We start from the raw sequence: 18,183 nt of genomic DNA, 5'->3' as shown, positions 1-18,183 counted from the left end.
TGGGGAGGGACCGACTGTTGGGCGACTGTGTCTCCTGAAGGACTGTTGGCTCAGTTGAGTCAGATTTTGCGGTCTCTAGCTAGACTTCTGGACTATCTGCGGGTCAGTGTCCTTGGGGCTTTTTCCTTTTCACATTTTTCTCGGCTTCGGACGAAGTGGGGTTTTTGTTGGGTAGTGGTTCAGACTTGGTGCCCTCAGAATGGGCCGCCTATTGTTCCCTCACATCTTGGCATTCAGTGTCCTCTGTGGCTTGGGTATTGTTTTCCCAAAAGTAATGAATGCAGCTGTGAACTCTTTCCATTTAAGAATAAAAACTTAAATTATGCTTACCTGATCATTTTTTTTCTTCTGATAGAAAGAGTCCACAGCTCCCCAGCCGTATTTTTTATGTGGGGCGTCCTTATTATTCTTCTGGCACCTTTCACCCTGATATTTCTTCTACTGTTCCTTGTTCCTCGGCAGAATGACTGGGGGATGAGGGGAGTAAGAGGAGTATTTAAGCCTTTGGCTGGGGTGTCTTTGCCTCCTCCTGGTGGCCAGGTTCTGAATTCCCAAAAGTAATGAATGCATCTGTGGACTCTTTCCATCAGAAGAAAAGAAAATTATCAGGTAAGCATAATTTAAGTTTTTTGTTGATTGTATTTGCCAGCGAGCTGCTCCTTCTCCTTTCTTATTTCTCAGCTCTTTAATAGAGTGGGTAGCGCATAATCTGGCCATAAATCAGCTTTTTGTGTGCTTGGGAGAGATGCCTGTGACTCAATGAGTATTTAGAGTGAATGTGGGAGTGCTTTGTTGTGTCTGAGTCAGAGATACGGAATTTGTCTTTTTTATTTTGATGATTATTATTAACCTAAGTGAGAGCTTTCTTCTCAGTGAGGGAAATTTCTCCCTTTATTTATTTTTTTCTGTTTATCTTATGCAGGGAAGTATAGAGAGATTTTAGTCAGGTTACCAAATAGGCCCCATGGAAGAACCAAAGTAAGCTTGATTTGCCACTTTGGTGAAAATGTAATCTTTGTAAATATGGCCCCTTATATTTATACTCAGAACTGCTGCATAGGAAATATAACAGTCATTTTGCTGTAATTAAAGGACATTAAAATGTTTTATTTATATTTTACATTGTACAAGACACTCATTAACAAAATGTACAGTATTTTTCATATTTTCCAGTGTTTCATACTTCTTACATAATATTCAAGAACAAAACAAATAGAAAAAAAGTAAAGTAATATATGGAATAATCACAGCAGGTGAAACTTGCAAGGAAAAGTGATCCCAATAGTTATTCCTGCTCTGACCCGGCTACCAAGATGACATACACAGCTATTAAATATACAAGCCAGAGAAAGAGATATATATGATTTTTGCATATAATCATTTATTCAGCAAAACGGGTCTACCATACAAATATCGCCCTTAGGAAATTAAACAAAGATACTAGATCTTGAAGTATACAGGAGGCAATCATAGGCGATACTAGGAGGAAAGATGAGAGTGGGGTCAAGCTATTGGCTTCCAAAGCAGAGAGTATTTTCCCCCAGTACAATGTAATATTGGGTCATTTTGTTTGTTTTGAAGTAGTGATATTCTTCTAAGGTCAAAGCTCAGTGGTTTTATCCTTCCATTCTCTTATGGTTCGAATATTAGAGGATTTCTATTTATGAGCTATTAGTGATTTAGCATTATTTAGCCCGATTGTGAATTGATTAAGCCTTATTCTGCATGAATGATGTCAAAAAGAACGTAGGTACCAGCAATGATTTAAAGGTTTGCTCTATAATTTCCAAAAATTATTATTTTTTATATTTTCATCAGAAATAAATGACTGCATTGTAAAGGATCTGCATACAAAATGTATTGAAATCTTAGATTTTATTAGCAAAATGTGTGATCCAGGAATACACTCCTTGAAAATCCTCTTAAGCTAATCTTATCTTCTTTAGCCAGTCAGCAGTTATCTTCCCTGAGCCTACCTAGGTATGCTTTTCAACAAAGGATACCAAGAGGAAGAGGCAACTTTGATAGAAGAAAATGGGAACGTTGTTTAAAATTGCATCCTCTGTTCTGAATCATCTGTACTGTGAGCAGCCAGTGTTTGGTTTATGCTATGGAGTTTTTATTTGTTTTTCAACAAAGGACTGTTTTTTCCACTATTCCTTCCTCACATGTTTGCTGTGACTAGAGCTCTTAATGAGAGCAAAGCAAACTTGATATTAGAAGCCAATTGGAAACTTGACTTTTACTTGGTAAGCTCTATCTGAATTAGGAAATGTGGAGATTTAATGCACTTTTAAAATTGAGCCTTTTAGTACATCACAGAGAAGCACTGGCATCTGTAGTACTATAGTGCTTACATTTATTTAAAAAGACAGATAATCCCTATATTATCCATTCCCCAGTTTTGCCTAGATAACACTGTTATATTAATATACTTGTTACCTCTGTGATTGCCTTGTATCTAAGCCTCTGCACACTGTACCCTGATCTCAGTGCTTTTTACAAACGTGTTTTAGCCAATTAGTGCTGGTTCCTGCATAACTCCACGGGAGTGAGCACAATAGTATCTATATGCCACACATAAACTAGCATTGTCTGGCTGTGAAAAGCTAATAAAGTGCACTGACAGAGGCGTAACTAGAAACCACAGGGCCCAGGTCCAAGAATCTAAGAAGGCCCCCCCCCACACACCCAAAAAAGGTGAATTTGATGCATATCTTTTTTTTTTTAACATTTAACACAGAAAAAAAATGTGAATCAGATTACATGTCTGAAAAAGGAGGTACCCTGTTCCCATAGTCTGTGAGATGGTCTGACCCCCTATTACTGTATATAGTGACACTGTTTAACCCACCAGTACTGTATATAGTGAGTTAGTGACACAGTCTGTAATCTGTCGGTGAGATGGCTGACCTGACCCTACCCGCCCCAGTACTTTATAAAATGACCACAGTAGTCTGTGACATGGTCCAGCCCCCCCATTCTGTATATAGTGGTACTGTATAGTGACACTGTTTACCCCCCGCCCCCCCATGCTGTAGTAACAAGGTCTGTAATTTGCTGATTCCACAAACATACACACACAGTCACATACATACATACACACACACACACACACAAACACCAATGGGTTAAACAGAAACACTAACCCCTGTAGACAGAGACAGTGACACTAGTGAATCATCACACTCACATGATATAAGTGCAGGCAGTGGCAGGTCAAAGTTTTTTATTGAAAACATTTTTTTATTTTTTTTTTAAGCTGGGCCCCCACGCTGGAGGCCCGGTCGCAGTTGCGACCTCTGCACCCCCTGTAGTTCCGTCCTTGTGCACTGAGATAAGAGGAAACCTGCACGGCACTGCCTTAGAAACAGGCAGAGAGATTTTGAGGTTGTAAAGTATGTTAATATAACAATATTGGTTGTGCAAAGCTGGGGGATGGATAGTGAAGGCATTGTATATCTTTCTTTCATGTAATTAGCAAGAGTCCATGAGCTAGTGACGTATGGGATATACATTCCTACCAGGAGGGGCAAAGTTTCCCAAACCTCAAAATGCCTATAAATACACCCCTCACCACACCCACAAATCAGTTTTACAAACTTTGCCTCCTATGGAGGTGGTGAAGTAAGTTTGTGCTAGATTCTACGTTGATATGCGCTCCGCAGCAGGTTGGAGCCCGGTTTTCCTCTCAGCGTGCAGTGAATGTCAGAGGGATGTGAAGAGAGTATTGCCTGTTTGAATTCAATGATCTCCTTCTACGGGGTCTATTTCATAGGTTCTCTGTTATCGGTCGTAGAGATTCATCTCTTACCTCCCTTTTCAGATCGACGATATACTCTTATATATATACCATTACCTCTGCTGATTTTCGTTTCAGTACTGGTTTGGCTTTCTACAAACATGTAGATGAGTGTCCTGGTAAGTAAGTCTTATTTTCTGTGACACTCTAAGCTATGGTTGGGCACTTTTTTATAAAGTTCTAAATATATGTATTCAAACATTTATTTGCCTTGACTCAGGATGTTCAACATTCCTTATTTTCAGACAGTCAGTTTCATATTTGGGATAATGCATTTGAATCAATCATTTTTTCTTACCTTAAAAAATTTGACTTTTTCCCTGTGGGCTGTTAGGCTCGCGGGGGCTGAAAATGCTTCATTTTATTGCGTCATTCTTGGCGCGGACTTTTTTGGCACAAAAAATCTTTTCTGTTTCCGGCGTCATACGTGTCGCCGGAAGTTGCGTCATTTTTTTGACGTTCTTTTGCGCCAAAAGTGTCGGCGTTCCGGATGTGGCGTCATTTTTGGCGCCAAAAGCATTTAGGCGCCAAAATAATGTGGGCGTCTTATTTGGCGCTAAAAAAATATGGGCGTCGTTTTTGTCTCCACATTATTTAAGTTTTCATTGCTTCTGGTTGCTAGAAGCTTGTTCCTTGGCATTTTTTCCCATTCCTGAAACTGTCATTTAAGGAATTTGATCAATTTTGCTTTATATATGTTGTTTTCTCTCTTACATATTGCAAGATGTCTCACGTTGCATCTGAGTCAGAAGATACTTCAGGAAAATCGCTGTCTGGTGCTGGAACTACCAAAGCTAAGTGTATCTGCTGTAAACTTTTGGTAGCTGTTCCTCCAGCTGTTGTTTGTACTAATTGTCATGATAAACTTGTTAATGCAGATAATATTTCCTTTAGTAATGTACCATTACCTGTTGCAGTTCCATCAACATCTAATGTTCAGAGTATTCCTGATAATATAAGAGATTTTGTTTCTGAATCCATCAAGAAGGCTATGTCTGTTATTCCTCCTTCTAGTAAACATAAAAAATCTTTTAAAACTTCTCTTTATACAGATGAATTTTTAAATGAACATCATCATTCTGGTTCAGAGGATTCTGTCTCAGAGGTTGATGCTGATAAATCTTCATATTTATTTAAAATGGAATTTATTCGTTCTTTACTTAAAGAAGTACTAATTGCCTTAGAAATTGAGGATTCTGGTCCTCTTGATACTAAATTTAAACGTTTAGATAAGGTCTTTAAATCTCCTGTGGTTATTCCAGAAGTTTTTCCTGTTCCTGGTGCTATTTCTGAAGTAATTTCCAGAGAATGGAATAATTTGGGTAATTCATTTACTCCTTCTAAACGTTTTAAGCAATTATATCCTGTGCCGTCTGATAGATTAGAATTTTGGGACAAAATCCCTAAGGTTGATAGGGCTATTTCTACCCTTGCTAAACGTACTACTATTCCTACGTCAGATGGTACTTCGTTTAAGGATCCTTTTGATAGGAAAATTGAATCCTTTCTAAGAAAAGCTTATCTGTGTTCAGGTAATCTTCTTAGACCTGCTATATCATTGGCTGATGTTGCTGCAGCTTCAACTTTTTGGTTGGAAACTTTAGCGCAACAAGTAACAGATCATGATTCTCATATTATTATTATTCTTCTACAACATGCTAATAATTTTATCTGTGATGCCATTTTTGATATTATCAGAGTTGATGTCAGGTTTATGTCTCTAGCTATTTTAGCTAGAAGAGCTTTATGGCTTAAAACTTGGAATGCTGATATGTCTTCTAAATCGACTCTACTTTCCATTTCTTTCCAGGGAAACAAATTATTTGGTTCTCAGTTGGATTCTATTATCTCAACTGTTACTGGTGGGAAAGGAACTTTTTTACCACAGGATAAAAAATCTAAGGGTAAAAACAGGGCTAATAATCGTTTTCGTTCCTTTCGTTTCAACAAAGAACAAAAGCCTGATCCTTCTTCCTCAGGAGCAGTTTCAGTTTGGAAACCATCTCCAGTCTGGAATAAATCCAAGCCTTCTAGAAAAGCAAAGCCAGCTTCTAAGTCCACATGAAGGTGCGGCCCTCATTCCAGCTCAGCTGGTAGGGGGCAGGTTACGTTTTTCAAAGAAATTTGGTTCAATTCTGTTCACAATATTTGGATTCAGAACATTGTTTCAGAAGGGTACAGAATTGGTTTCAAGATAAGACCTCCTGTAAAGAGATTTTTTCTTTCCCGTGTCCCAGTAAATCCAGTGAAAGCTCAAGCATTTCTGAAATGTGTTTCAGATCTAGAGTTGGCTGGAGTAATTATGTCAGTTCCAATTCTGGAACAGGGGCTGGGGTTTTATTCGAATCTCTTCATTGTACCAAAGAAGGAGAATTCCTTCAGACCAGTTCTGGATCTAAAAATATTGAATCGTTATGTAAGGATACCAACATTCAAAATGGTAACTGTAAGGACTATCTTGCCTTTTGTTCAGCAAGGGCATTATGTCCATGATAGATTTACAGGATGCATATCTGCATATTCCAATTCATCCAGATCACTATCAGTTCCTGAGATTCTCTTTCCTGGACAAGCATTACCAGTTTGTGGCTCTGCCGTTTGGCCTAGCTACAGCCCCAAGAATTTTTACAAAGGTTCTCGGTGCCCTTCTGTCTGTAATCAGAGAACAGGGTATTGTGGTATTTCCTTATTTGGACGATATCTTGGTGCTTGCTCAGTCTTTACATTTAGCAGAATCTCATACGAATCGACTTGTGTTGTTTCTTCAAGATCATGGTTGGAGGATCAATTCACTAAAAAGTTCATTGATTCCTCAGACAAGGGTAACCTTTCTGGGTTTCCAGATAGATTCAGTGTCCATGACTCTGTCCTTGACAGAAAAGAGACGTCTAAAATTGATTTCAGCTTGTCGAAACCTTCAGTCACAATCATTCCCTTCGGTAGCCTTATGCATGGAAATTCTAGGTCTTATGACTGCTGCATCGGACGCGATCCCCTTTGCTCGTTTTCACATGCGACCTCTTCAGCTCTGTATGCTGAATGAATGGTGCAGGGATTACACAAAGATATCTCAATTAATATCTTTAAAACCGATTTACGACACTCTCTGACGTGGTGGACAGATCACCATCGTTTAATTCAGGGGGCTTCTTTTGTTCTTCCGACCTGGACTGTAATTTCAACAGATGCAAGTCTTACAGGTTGGGGAGCTGTGTGGGGATCTCTGACGGCACAAGGAGTTTGGGAATCTCAGGAGGTGAGATTACCAATCAATATTTTGGAACTCCGTGCAATTTTCAGAGCTCTTCAGTCTTGGCCTCTTCTGAAGAGAGAATCGTTCATTTGTTTTCAGACAGACAATGTCACAACTGTGGCATACATCAATCATCAAGGAGGGACTCACAGTCCTCTGGCTATGAAAGAAGTATCTCGAATTCTGGTTTGGGCGGAATCCAGCTCCTGTCTAATCTCTGCGGTTCATATCCCAGGTATAGACAATTGGGAAGCGGATTATCTCAGTCGCCAAACGTTGCATCCGGGCGAATGGTCTCTACACCCAGAGGTTTTTCTTCAGATTGTTCAAATGTGGGAACTTCCAGAAATAGATCTGATGGCATCTCATCTAAACAAGAAACTTCCCAGGTATCTGTCCAGATCCCGGGATCCTCAGGCGGAGGCAGTGGATGCATTATCACTTCCTTGGAAGTATCATCCTGCCTATATCTTTCCGCCTCTAGTTCTTCTTCCAAGAGTAATCTCCAAGATTCTGAAGGAATGCTCGTTTGTTCTGCTGGTAGCTCCAGCATGGCCTCACAGGTTTTGGTATGCGGATCTTGTCCGGATGGCCTCTTGCCAACCGTGGACTCTTCCGTTAAGACCAGACCTTCTGTCGCAAGGTCCTTTTTTCCATCAGGATCTCAAATCCTTAAATTTAAAGGTATGGAGATTGAACGCTTGATTCTTGGTCAAAGAGGTTTCTCTGACTCTGTGATTAATACTATGTTACAGGCTCGTAAATCTGTATCTAGAGAGATATATTATAGAGTCTGGAAGACTTATATTTCTTGGTGTCTTTCTCATCATTTTTCTTGGCATTCTTTTAGAATACCAAGAATTTTACAGTTTCTTCAGGATGGTTTAGATAAAGGTTTGTCCGCAAGTTCCTTGAAAGGACAAATCTCTGCTCTTTCTGTTCTTTTTCACAGAAAGATTGCTAATCTTCCTGATATTCATTGTTTTGTACAAGCTTTGGTTCGTATAAAACCTGTCATTAAGTCAATTTCTCCTCCTTGGAGTTTGAATTTGGTTCTGGGGGCTCTTCAAGCTCCTCCTTTTGAACCCATGCATTCATTGGACATTAAATTACTTTCTTGGAAAGTTTTGTTCCTTTTGGCGATCTCTTCTGCCAGAAGAGTCTCTGAATTATCTGCTCTTTCTTGTGAGTCTCCTTTTCTGATTTTTCATCAGGATAAGGCGGTGTTGCGAACTTCTTTTGAATTTTTACCTAAGGTTGTGAATTCCAACAACATTAGTAGAGAAATTGTGGTTCCTTCATTATGTCCTAATCCTAAGAAATCTAAGGAGAAATCGTTGCATTCTTTGGATGTTGTTAGAGCTTTGAAATATTATGTTGAAGCTACTTAGTCTTTCCGAAAGACTTCTAGTCTATTTGTTATCTTTTCCGGTTCTAGAAAAGGCCAGAAAGCTTCTGCCATTTCTTTGGCATCTTGGTTGAAATCTTTAATTCATCTTGCCTATGTCGAGTCGGGTAAAACTCCGCCTCAATGGATTACAGCTCATTCTACTAGGTCAGTTTCTACTTCCTGGGCGTTTAGGAATGAAGCTTCGGTTGATCAGATTTGTAAAGCAGCAACTTGGTCCTCTTTGCATACTTTTACTAAATTCTACCATTTTGATGTGTTTTCTTCTTCTGAAGCAGTTTTTGGTAGAAAAGTACTTCAGGCAGCGGTTTCAGTTTGAATCTTCTGCTCATTTATTCAATAAACTTTATTTTGGGTGTGGATTATTTTCAGCAGGAATTGGCTGTCTTTATTTTATCCCTCCCTCTCTAGTGACTCTTGCGTGGAAAGATCCACATCTTGGGTAGTCATTATCCCATACGTCACTAGCTCATGGACTCTTGCTAATTACATGAAAGAAAACATAATTTATGTAAGAACTTACCTGATAAATTCATTTCTTTCATATTAGCAAGAGTCCATGAGGCCCACCCTTTTTTGTGGTGGTTATGATTTTTTTGTATAAAGCACAATTATTCCAATTCCTTATTTTTATGCTTCGCACTTTTTTCTTATCACCCCACTTCTTGGCTATTCGTTAAACTGATTTGTGGGTGTGGTGAGGGGTGTATTTATAGGCATTTTGAGGTTTGGGAAACTTTGCCCCTCCTGGTAGGAATGTATATCCCATACGTCACTAGCTCATGGACTCTTGCTAATATGAAAGAAATGAATTTATCAGGTAAGTTCTTACATAAATTATGTTTTTTAAACAATAAAAAAATCAAGTAGACCGTTCTTTTAAAGAGTTTAAAAGGGACACATTGTACACTAGCTTTTTCTTTGCATAAAGGTTTTGTAGATGATCCATTTATAAAGCCCATCTGGTAGTGTTTTTGTAAAAATGTATAGTTTTCTTATTTTTTAATAACGTTATGCTGATTTTCAGACTCCTAACCAAGCCCCACAGTGCCAGATATATACACGCGTTTATAGACTACTGCTGGCTCCTGTTTATGTTATCTGTCTTTTCATATGCAGTGAAGGGGGAGTAGGGGAGAGAGTCTGCTTCTTTTTTTTTTACCCAGCTACTTTCAGTGGGTGTCCCAGCCTAACCTCATTAACAGTGCTAAACTGGGAGCTTCTAAGTAAGTTTTTAAAAGGTTTTATACTGGATTTTTATATCAGTATCTGTGCATATTCTTTTTTATAGTAGTGTCTATTACATGCAGTTAAATGCAAATTGGTGTATACTGTCCCTTTAAGATAAGAGTATATGTTGACTAGATGTGCCTTGTGGTTCTTTTTTTTTTTTTTTTTTTTCTCAATACATTTTATTGAGTTTTCTGTTAAACAAACAGGGAAAAAAACAGTGATACAATTTCTTTCGGTACTCAGTTAAAGGGACACTGAACACAATTTGTTTCTTTTGTGATTCAGATAGCGCATGCGATTTTAGGCAACTTTCTAATTGACTCCTTTTATCAAATTTTCTTCGTTCTCTTGCTATCTTTATTTGAAAAAGAAGGCATCTAAGCTAAGGAGCCCAACAATTTTTGGTTCAGCACCGTGGTCAGCACTTGTTTATTGGTGTGTGAATTTATCCACCAATCAGCAAGAACAACTCAGTTTGTTCACCAAAAATGGGCCGGCATCTAAACTTACATTCTTGCTTTTCAAATAAAGATGCCAAGAAAATGAAGAAAATTTGATAATAAAATTGCATGCTCTAGACTTCCGGTGGGTGGTGCTCCAAGATGGCTGCATTCCTATGAAGCTCCGAGATACCTCGTGAAAAAGAACCTTTATGCAGCCTGAACCCCCTGCCATCTGCGCCTCTCTTGACAGCTACGTGTCCGAGAACTAATGCAGATAGAGAAACTATCATCTTCTCTCCCACGGAGGTCACATTTAAAGCAAAAAACAGTTTGGTCTAGTGGTGCGTATTTAGCCGCTATACTGTACATAGTAAGTCTTGCAGAGTTGTATCTACTGGTCTCCTACCCACTCATTTTAAAATGATGGAGGCAGAAAACAGCGTTACTACACAGATACTCGAAACTTTCTTACCTATATTTGAACGCTTATCCCTTAGCATTCAAGCTTTGCATGAAGCGTTCCAGGTAACGGTGGGGATCTATGTTGCGGAACAGGATCCTGTGAATGAACAAAGCTGCTCTTCAGTACGAGCCCCGCAAGATTCACTCATCTCAGACTCAGTCAGGGGATCTCTGTCCTGTCACATAGAACAAGCTCTGCTCTGTCTACACTCACCTGCTATGACTACCGCAGGTCCGGAAAGTTTCAATGAGACATGTATATTAGGCATCCCATCGGAGAGCCCAGCCCTGGATGCTGGGAGGCAGAGCATCGAATCGCTACTTGTTCCTGAGCCACTGCAGGATTTTCCCCTTGCGCAAATGGCGAACCTGGCCTCCGGACTTGGTGACTGTCCTTCTGATGCGCCGCAACACACAGGTCTTGCCCCATGGCGACTTCTCCCTGACATATTTCTTGGGCCCCCTGCACTTATAAGAGGCTCAGTTATGTGTTTCCCCCAGCGCTTACGGTTGTGTTTGCCGGGTGTATGGCCTCTCTCACGCGACTCTGCCCATCTATCAAGCTGGTCGCTGGGCATACACCATGGACTAAGGGTTTTGGCGAGAGAGGGGATAGGCTAACGACGAAAAAGTCATACATAGGCTGGCTCCCCCAGCACTTAATCTAACACTCGTGGAGGAGTACCTACAATTTGAGCCTAATCTGTTGATTGACACACTGTTTTATATTTCCATACACTTTGCAAGGTCCGTGCAACCGTTCTACCCTCAACCAGCAGCAGGCATAGGCTAAAAGTCTGCGTGGAAAGCACCATCATATTACACATTCCTGGGCTGCAGACTGCTATTTACCCTTTTGAGATGCGGGTACCATAGATCTCCAGAGTGAAATAGTATTAGCGTTTAACTCTGGCCCGGTTGGTCACTTATTTTGCTTAAAATTGTTTAACACTGTTTTAGTTTGTTATAATTTTATTATTATGAAACCCAGCCTGAAATGTATAGAAGATACTCAGATATTCCCAGCTCCCTTTTTACACAAGAATTTGCCATGCAGGAGAGACTCCCAATGGAGCTTTTGAATAACAGTATGCCGTTCTGAACAATATCGGCAAATGCCATGCGTTGCTGAGTTGATCAATGTCGCTCTTGTGGTTCTGATAATGCTGTTTGGTTGACAAATCTGAACATATCTGTTATCTATGTGCATATTATTGTAAGATTGCTTCTTTAGGTTACAGAGGCAACTTTTTACCATATACCCTCCCGCATGTACACTTTGATCTAAACCTTTACCATAAATGTTATTTAGGTGCTATATTTGGAGTGTATGCTACTATACCTTGATCATTTAATTCCATAAATTATTCACAGGCTCCTGAGAACACACTGACTCTTACTAGACACAACCCACTTCTATGTGCTCTAACTGAAAATGATTAATAACTCCTACTACCCCCTGGCCTGAGCTGGCTGATCATCCCTATCGCTATTCTAAAATAACCTGGCCTTTTTAACTTTCTATTTATCGCAGTGAACCTAACAATTTCAGTGTGCAACAATACCCATGTAGCTTTTCAACCCTGATGTTTGCCTATTTGTAGATCTCTCCTGTAGTATCTAAAATCCAACCAGAAATGCTGATTTAGACATATACACTAATTATTAGAGGCTGCTTCGTGTGGCAGTTTACCCTTAGGTATACTCCTTATTTTTTCTTTAATTTACTGCAAGATAGAATCTCAAGCTTCAGACTGATAGGATTCTTCTTTCATAATCCTAACCTATACTGAGGGCTACTTGACAGGGCTTGGGTTTGGTTGTTCTTCCGTTTCTTGTTTTTGTTTTATTTGTATGTATGTGTGTGTGTGTGTGTGTGTGTGTTTGTTAATATTGATTAAATAGAAAATTAAGGAACACGGGTGACTCCACTACGGGATATATATTTACTTTAATCTGTTCCTACGCACTGAGGATGTCCCATATTTATATCTGCTTTTCTATTGCAAAAGAATTTGTGGATGTTCACTGTACTTTACTAATGTATATTGGATAGATTTACTGTGTTATGCTCCATATTGTGACATGTATTTCTCCTGTTAAGTGTAGTCAGTCCACGGGTCATCCATTACTTATGGGATTATAACTCCTCCCTAACAGGAAGTGCAAGAGGATCACCCAAGCAGAGCTGCTATATAGCTCCTCCCCTCTACGTCATACCCAGTCATTCTCTTGCATCTAACTAATCGATAGGATGTGTGAGAGGACAGTCATTCTACTAGAGCTGTGGCTTCCACGTGGGCCTTTAAGAATGAGGCCTCTGTTGAACAGATTTGCAAGGCTGCAACTTGGTCTTCACTCCACACTTTTTCCAAATTTTACAAATTTGACACTTTTGCTTCTTCGGAGGCTGTTTTTGGGAGAAAGGTTCTTCAGACAGTGGTTCCTTCCGTGTAAAGAGCCTGCCTGTCCCTCCCGTCATCCGTGTACTTTTAGCTTTGGTATTGGTATCCCATAAGTAATGGATGACCCGTGGACTGACTACACTTAACAGGAGAAAACATAATTTATGCTTACCTGATAAATTCCTTTCTCCTGTAGTGTAGTCAGTCCACGGCCCGCCCTGTTTTTAATGGCAGGTCTAAATTTTAAATTATACTCCAGTCACCACTGCACCCTATAGTTTCTCCTTTCTCGTTTGGTTTTCGGTCGAATGACTGGGTATGACGTAGAGGGGAGGAGCTATATAGCAGCTCTGCTTGGGTGATCCTCTTGCACTTCCTGTTAGGGAGGAGTTATAATCCCATAAGTAATGGATGACCCGTGGACTGACTACACTACAGGAGAAAGGAATTTATCAGGTAAGCATAAATTATGTTTTATTCTGTCATGTGCCTGAGTTCCTTTGAATAAAAAGAATTAAAAAAAAATAAAAAATTGCATGCTCTATCTGAATCACGAAAGAAAAAATTTGGGTTCAGTGTCCCTTTAACAGTGTGATGCTATCTTGGCAATGTACATTACAATAAATATCACGGTATTCATTGCCATCAATTATTGCATATACAAGTTATTATGCCTTACGGTTCTTATCTATGATTAAAAAAAAATGTTTTATTTCTGACTGGAAATGTTGGTTGTTAGTGCCATGTAGGACAGACAGTCCAAACTATGTCTCAGAGACCACATTTTTGCCCTCCAATTCATTTTATCAGACTCGTTCTCACTTTCCAAAGTTAGCAGTTGTTTGTGTGTCTAAACCAGGATGGAATTGGCCAGTATTTTGATCTTATATCAGCAAATATTTATTTTTATGCAAGAAATGTATTAAACAACTTTCCAATTGACTTTCATTATCAAATTTGTTAGTGCTTTTGGTATCCTTTGTTAAAGAGTAATCTAGCACATGGTGACTGACTGAGCTCATGCTGAGGGGGGCCGGGGGGCAGCCGTGTCGGATCTAGCTAGAGAGATAGCCGGCCATGCAGTGCTGAATGGACTAGCAGCGTTTTCTTGTCCGGTTCAGCAGCAAGCACAGTGGCTCCCTCCCACCATAAATAGAAAGCTGGCCAGCAGGATGCACGGTCTGCGTGCCCAAATACTCCATTCAAAGTATTTGGGCGCACAGACCGTGCATCCTGCTGGCCAGCTTTCTATTCATGGTAGGAGGAAGACGCTGTGCTTGCTGCTGCACCGGACAAGAAAACGCTGTTTGGGGGGCCGGTGAGTGACTGTGGTAGTGTTGTGTAGTGGGACTCACTTGGCATAGGTCACCATTGCAAGATAAAGAGCTTGTCTCCTCTGCATTAGAATCATACTGCAAACTATAGAGCTCAGCTGGCTTACTTTACATTATTATTGTTTGCTATAGACATTACTGCAGAGTATTGCATGCTATGGAGCATGATTACTTGCAAGATTTCTACATGCACAGACATTACTCACTCTGAAACTAAGAATATTACTGTATTTTATGAAGCTTGCTTATCCTATAATATAAAATGCCAAGTGTGTTTGTCCGACGCTGAGGAGGAGTGAGAGAGAGCACAAAAAAGAGGGGGAGAGAGAGCAAAGGAGAGGTGGAGCGAGAGAGAGCGCAAAAGAGAGGGGGAGAGAGCGCAAAAGAGAGGGGGAGAGAGCGCAAAAGAGAGGGGGAGAGAGAGAGCAAGGGGTGGGACCGCTGTACTGCAAAAAATGGCCCGTGTTAACCGACTTTAGGACTAGTTTTTTAATAGAACATTAGTGCTGCAAGTTAAATGCATACTCACAGTGTAATAAAATAATACTGTAGGTTATGAATGAATATATATATATATATATATATATATATATATATACACACACACACACACACATATGGGGTTTGTATTTTTATTCTCCCAGAGTGTATTGGACATTGAGAAACATGTACATTAAGATTCTGTAGTCTTAAATACATTTTTTATTAAAAAGTTAAAGGGATACTAAACCCAAAATTTTTCTTTCATGATTCGTAAAGAGAATACAAATTTAAACTACAAGCAATGCACATGGGTGAGCCAATCACATAAGGCTTCTAAGTGCAGCAACCAATCAGCAGCTACTGAGCCTATCTAGATATGCTGTTCAGCAAAGAATATCAAGAAAATAAAACAAATTAGATAAATAGAAGTAAATTAGAAAGTTGTTTAAAATTGCATGCTTTTTCTATATCATGAAAGAAAGAAAAATGGGTTTCATGTCCCTTTAAGGTGTTATAGTTATTTATAAGAAATCGCAATTTTTTTTTTTTTGCCCATATCGTCCAGCCCTAGAGTAATCCTAGGCGAGCTCAGGAGCGTGAATGTGTCTTTAGCCATCTGGCAGCAGAGCTTGCAGTAATGTTTATAGGAATATTATACATAGTTGCAAATCACTGCTGGCTTAGAATGCTAACGACGTGCTCGCACCTAAGCTCCTATCCACCCACTTAGGTTTACTCTTTAACAGAGGATACCAAGAGAACAAAGCAAATTTGATAATAGAAGAATAGAAGTGAAATTTAACGTGTTTTTTTTTTTGTTGTTTTGTTTTTTAATTTGCATGACCTATCTAAATTGTGCATGTTTAATTTTGCTTTACTGTCCCTTTAAGATCTGCTGTCAAGATACAGCTGAAGGAGTCTGGAAAACAAAAAACGACCTGGTTGATGACTTTAAATGTTGTTGCTCTCGTTGCCATCTAGAGGCTGAAACTGAAAAAGCACATTCAGCCTCAAAATTCTTGTTACCATATTTAATGTAATAGCTCAGCAATGGTTCAAATACATATGTAACCATTTATAGTGGGTTAAGGGGACATGAGTGACATTCATTATTACATTATACATAAAGTAACTGAAACAATGACACTTTTCATTTGGCCTCTTGGCTGAATATCACAGAAAATGTCAGTAAGGGGAATTGCTAGTTTTTTTATAAACAGTCACAGCAGGGAAACAGTAACGTATAATGAAATTGTTTGGGAAACTGCATTTATTTGTATGATGCTCTGATTATGATTATAGAAACTGCACACAGATTTGTTTTTTATTATCCCCTCCAAATAGATGGATGTCTGTGCTGCAAAACAGCAAAGAGGAAGCTTTGAACAATGCATTCAAAGGGGACCACAGTACTGGGGAAAACAACATTGTGCAAGAACTCACCAAGGAAATCATATCTGATATCCAGAGAATGGCAGGCAACGATGTGTGCTGTGACTGTGGCGCACCAGGTGTGACATTGTGTATTGCTCATCTGTAGTGTGGTATCCATAATCTGTTTGTTTTATTTAAAGGGACACTAAACACACGTTTGTTTCTTTCACGACGCAGAGCATGCAATTTAAAGCAACTTCCTAATTTACTCCTGTTATCAATATTTCTTTGTTCTCTTGCTATCTTTATTTGAAAAGGCAGGAATCTAAGCTAAGGAGCCGGTCCATTTTTGGTTCTGCACCCTGGGTAGCGCTACATTTAGTCACCAATCAGCAAGAGCTACCCAGGTTCTAACCCAAAAATGGGCCGGCTCCTAAGCATAGATTCCTGCTTTTCAAATAAATACATCAAAAGAACGAAGACAAAATGATAATAGGAGAAAGTTGCTTAAAAGTGAATGCTCTATCTGAAACATGACAGAAAACAAATTTAATGTATTTCCTGCATTACGGACCCATAACCTTCCTCTTGCGGAGCCTTCATGCAGTCTCCTATGTTGCTCTACAATCTCTTCTAACTGAATTTAGTTCTGCTCATTGTTGAAATTCTCCAGACACTTAGCACTAACTGCAGAGGATTTTGTTTTCTTATCATTGGCTGCTATCCAGAATTAAATAATGCTTCTTACCACAGAGCTAACATTACCGTTCATGACATTAGAAATGAAATGACGCCTTCCGAAAGAGTGAAGTTAAGTACAGAGCATTTTTCTTACACGTACCAGTGTATGCTGGTATTATCTGAGAGTTAAGTGGGAGAAACGTACCAACAAAGATCTAGTAACACATCATAAAGAAATTATCACTTAAAGGGACATGAGATGCAAAATGATACAGATAAAGCATATCATTTTAATGGTCAATTTGTATCATTCTCTTGGTTTCCTTGAAGGAGCAGCAATGCAGTACTGGGAGAAAGCTGAACACATTGGTAAGACACAAACAGCAGGCACCAATCGGCAGCTAGCTCCCAGTTCCTGAGCCTACCTAGGTATGGCTCTGATAAAATTAGATAATAAAAGTAAATTTGAAGGTTGTTTAAAGGTGCATGCGCTATCTGAGTCAGCCTTCTATTCAGTGAGGGGATTTTCTCCGTCTCATTTTATTCTGGGTGGTGGCTGAGATTTTTGTCAGTTTACCAAATAGGCCCCATGGAAGAACTAAATTAGAGGAAATTTTCACTTTGGTGAAAGTTTAATCTTTGTAAATAATGGTCCATTATATTTCTATTTAGAACTGTGAAATATAACAGTCATTTTGCTGTAATTAAAAGAACATTAAAGTGTTTTTTTTTATATATAATTAAAATAAAAATCAATTGCAGCGTTGTAAATGATCTGCATACAAAATTACAGCGTTTTAAATTATATGCGTACAAAATTACAGCGTTGTAAATGATCTGCGTACAAAATTACAGCGTTCTAAATGATCTGCGTACAAAATGTTATACAAGTATTAAAATATGTGATTTGTTAGCAAAATTGTGATCCAGAAATAAACTCCTTAAAAATCTTCTTAAGTTAATATTATCTCTGACCAATGTTTTCAGCTAGCTCCCAGTAGTGCATTGCTGCTCTTTCAATAAAGGATATCAGAAGACTGAAACAAAATTGATAATAGAAGTGAATTGGAAAGTTGTTTAAAATTGTATGAGCTATCCAATTCATGAAATAAAATGTTGTTTTTTTATGTCCCTTTAAAGTGAAGGTCAATTTTCATCAATGAGTGCCCGGTTTTTAAAAATATTTTTTAAAACAGGGGCACTTTCATTGATGAAAATGTACATTGACCTGGATTTGAAGAAATACTTACCTTTTACTTCTGCAAAACCGGATCGCAAGATCTCAGCCTCAGTTCCTCTGTACTG

At 39.0% G+C, this 18,183-nt stretch overlaps 1 protein-coding gene across 2 annotated transcripts in view; it reads left to right on the top strand.

Annotated features, from left to right (window-relative positions):
* ASAP2 (ArfGAP with SH3 domain, ankyrin repeat and PH domain 2) overlaps window positions 1-18,183 on the top strand; it is a 774,383-nt gene that overhangs the window by 614,339 nt on the left and 141,861 nt on the right. For both annotated transcript variants that reach the window (XM_053709709.1, XM_053709708.1), the window contains exon 14: window positions 16,168-16,334. In XM_053709709.1, coding sequence (XP_053565684.1) covers window positions 16,168-16,334 — 167 coding nt within the window. The remainder of the gene's footprint in view (window positions 1-16,167; window positions 16,335-18,183) is intronic.

This window comes from Bombina bombina, chromosome 4 (genome assembly GCF_027579735.1).
Source record: "Bombina bombina isolate aBomBom1 chromosome 4, aBomBom1.pri, whole genome shotgun sequence".
NCBI classification, from domain to species: Eukaryota; Metazoa; Chordata; class Amphibia; order Anura; family Bombinatoridae; genus Bombina; species Bombina bombina.
Note: the sequence above shows the minus strand (reverse complement) of the source record. Positions and strands in the feature narration are given on the sequence as shown.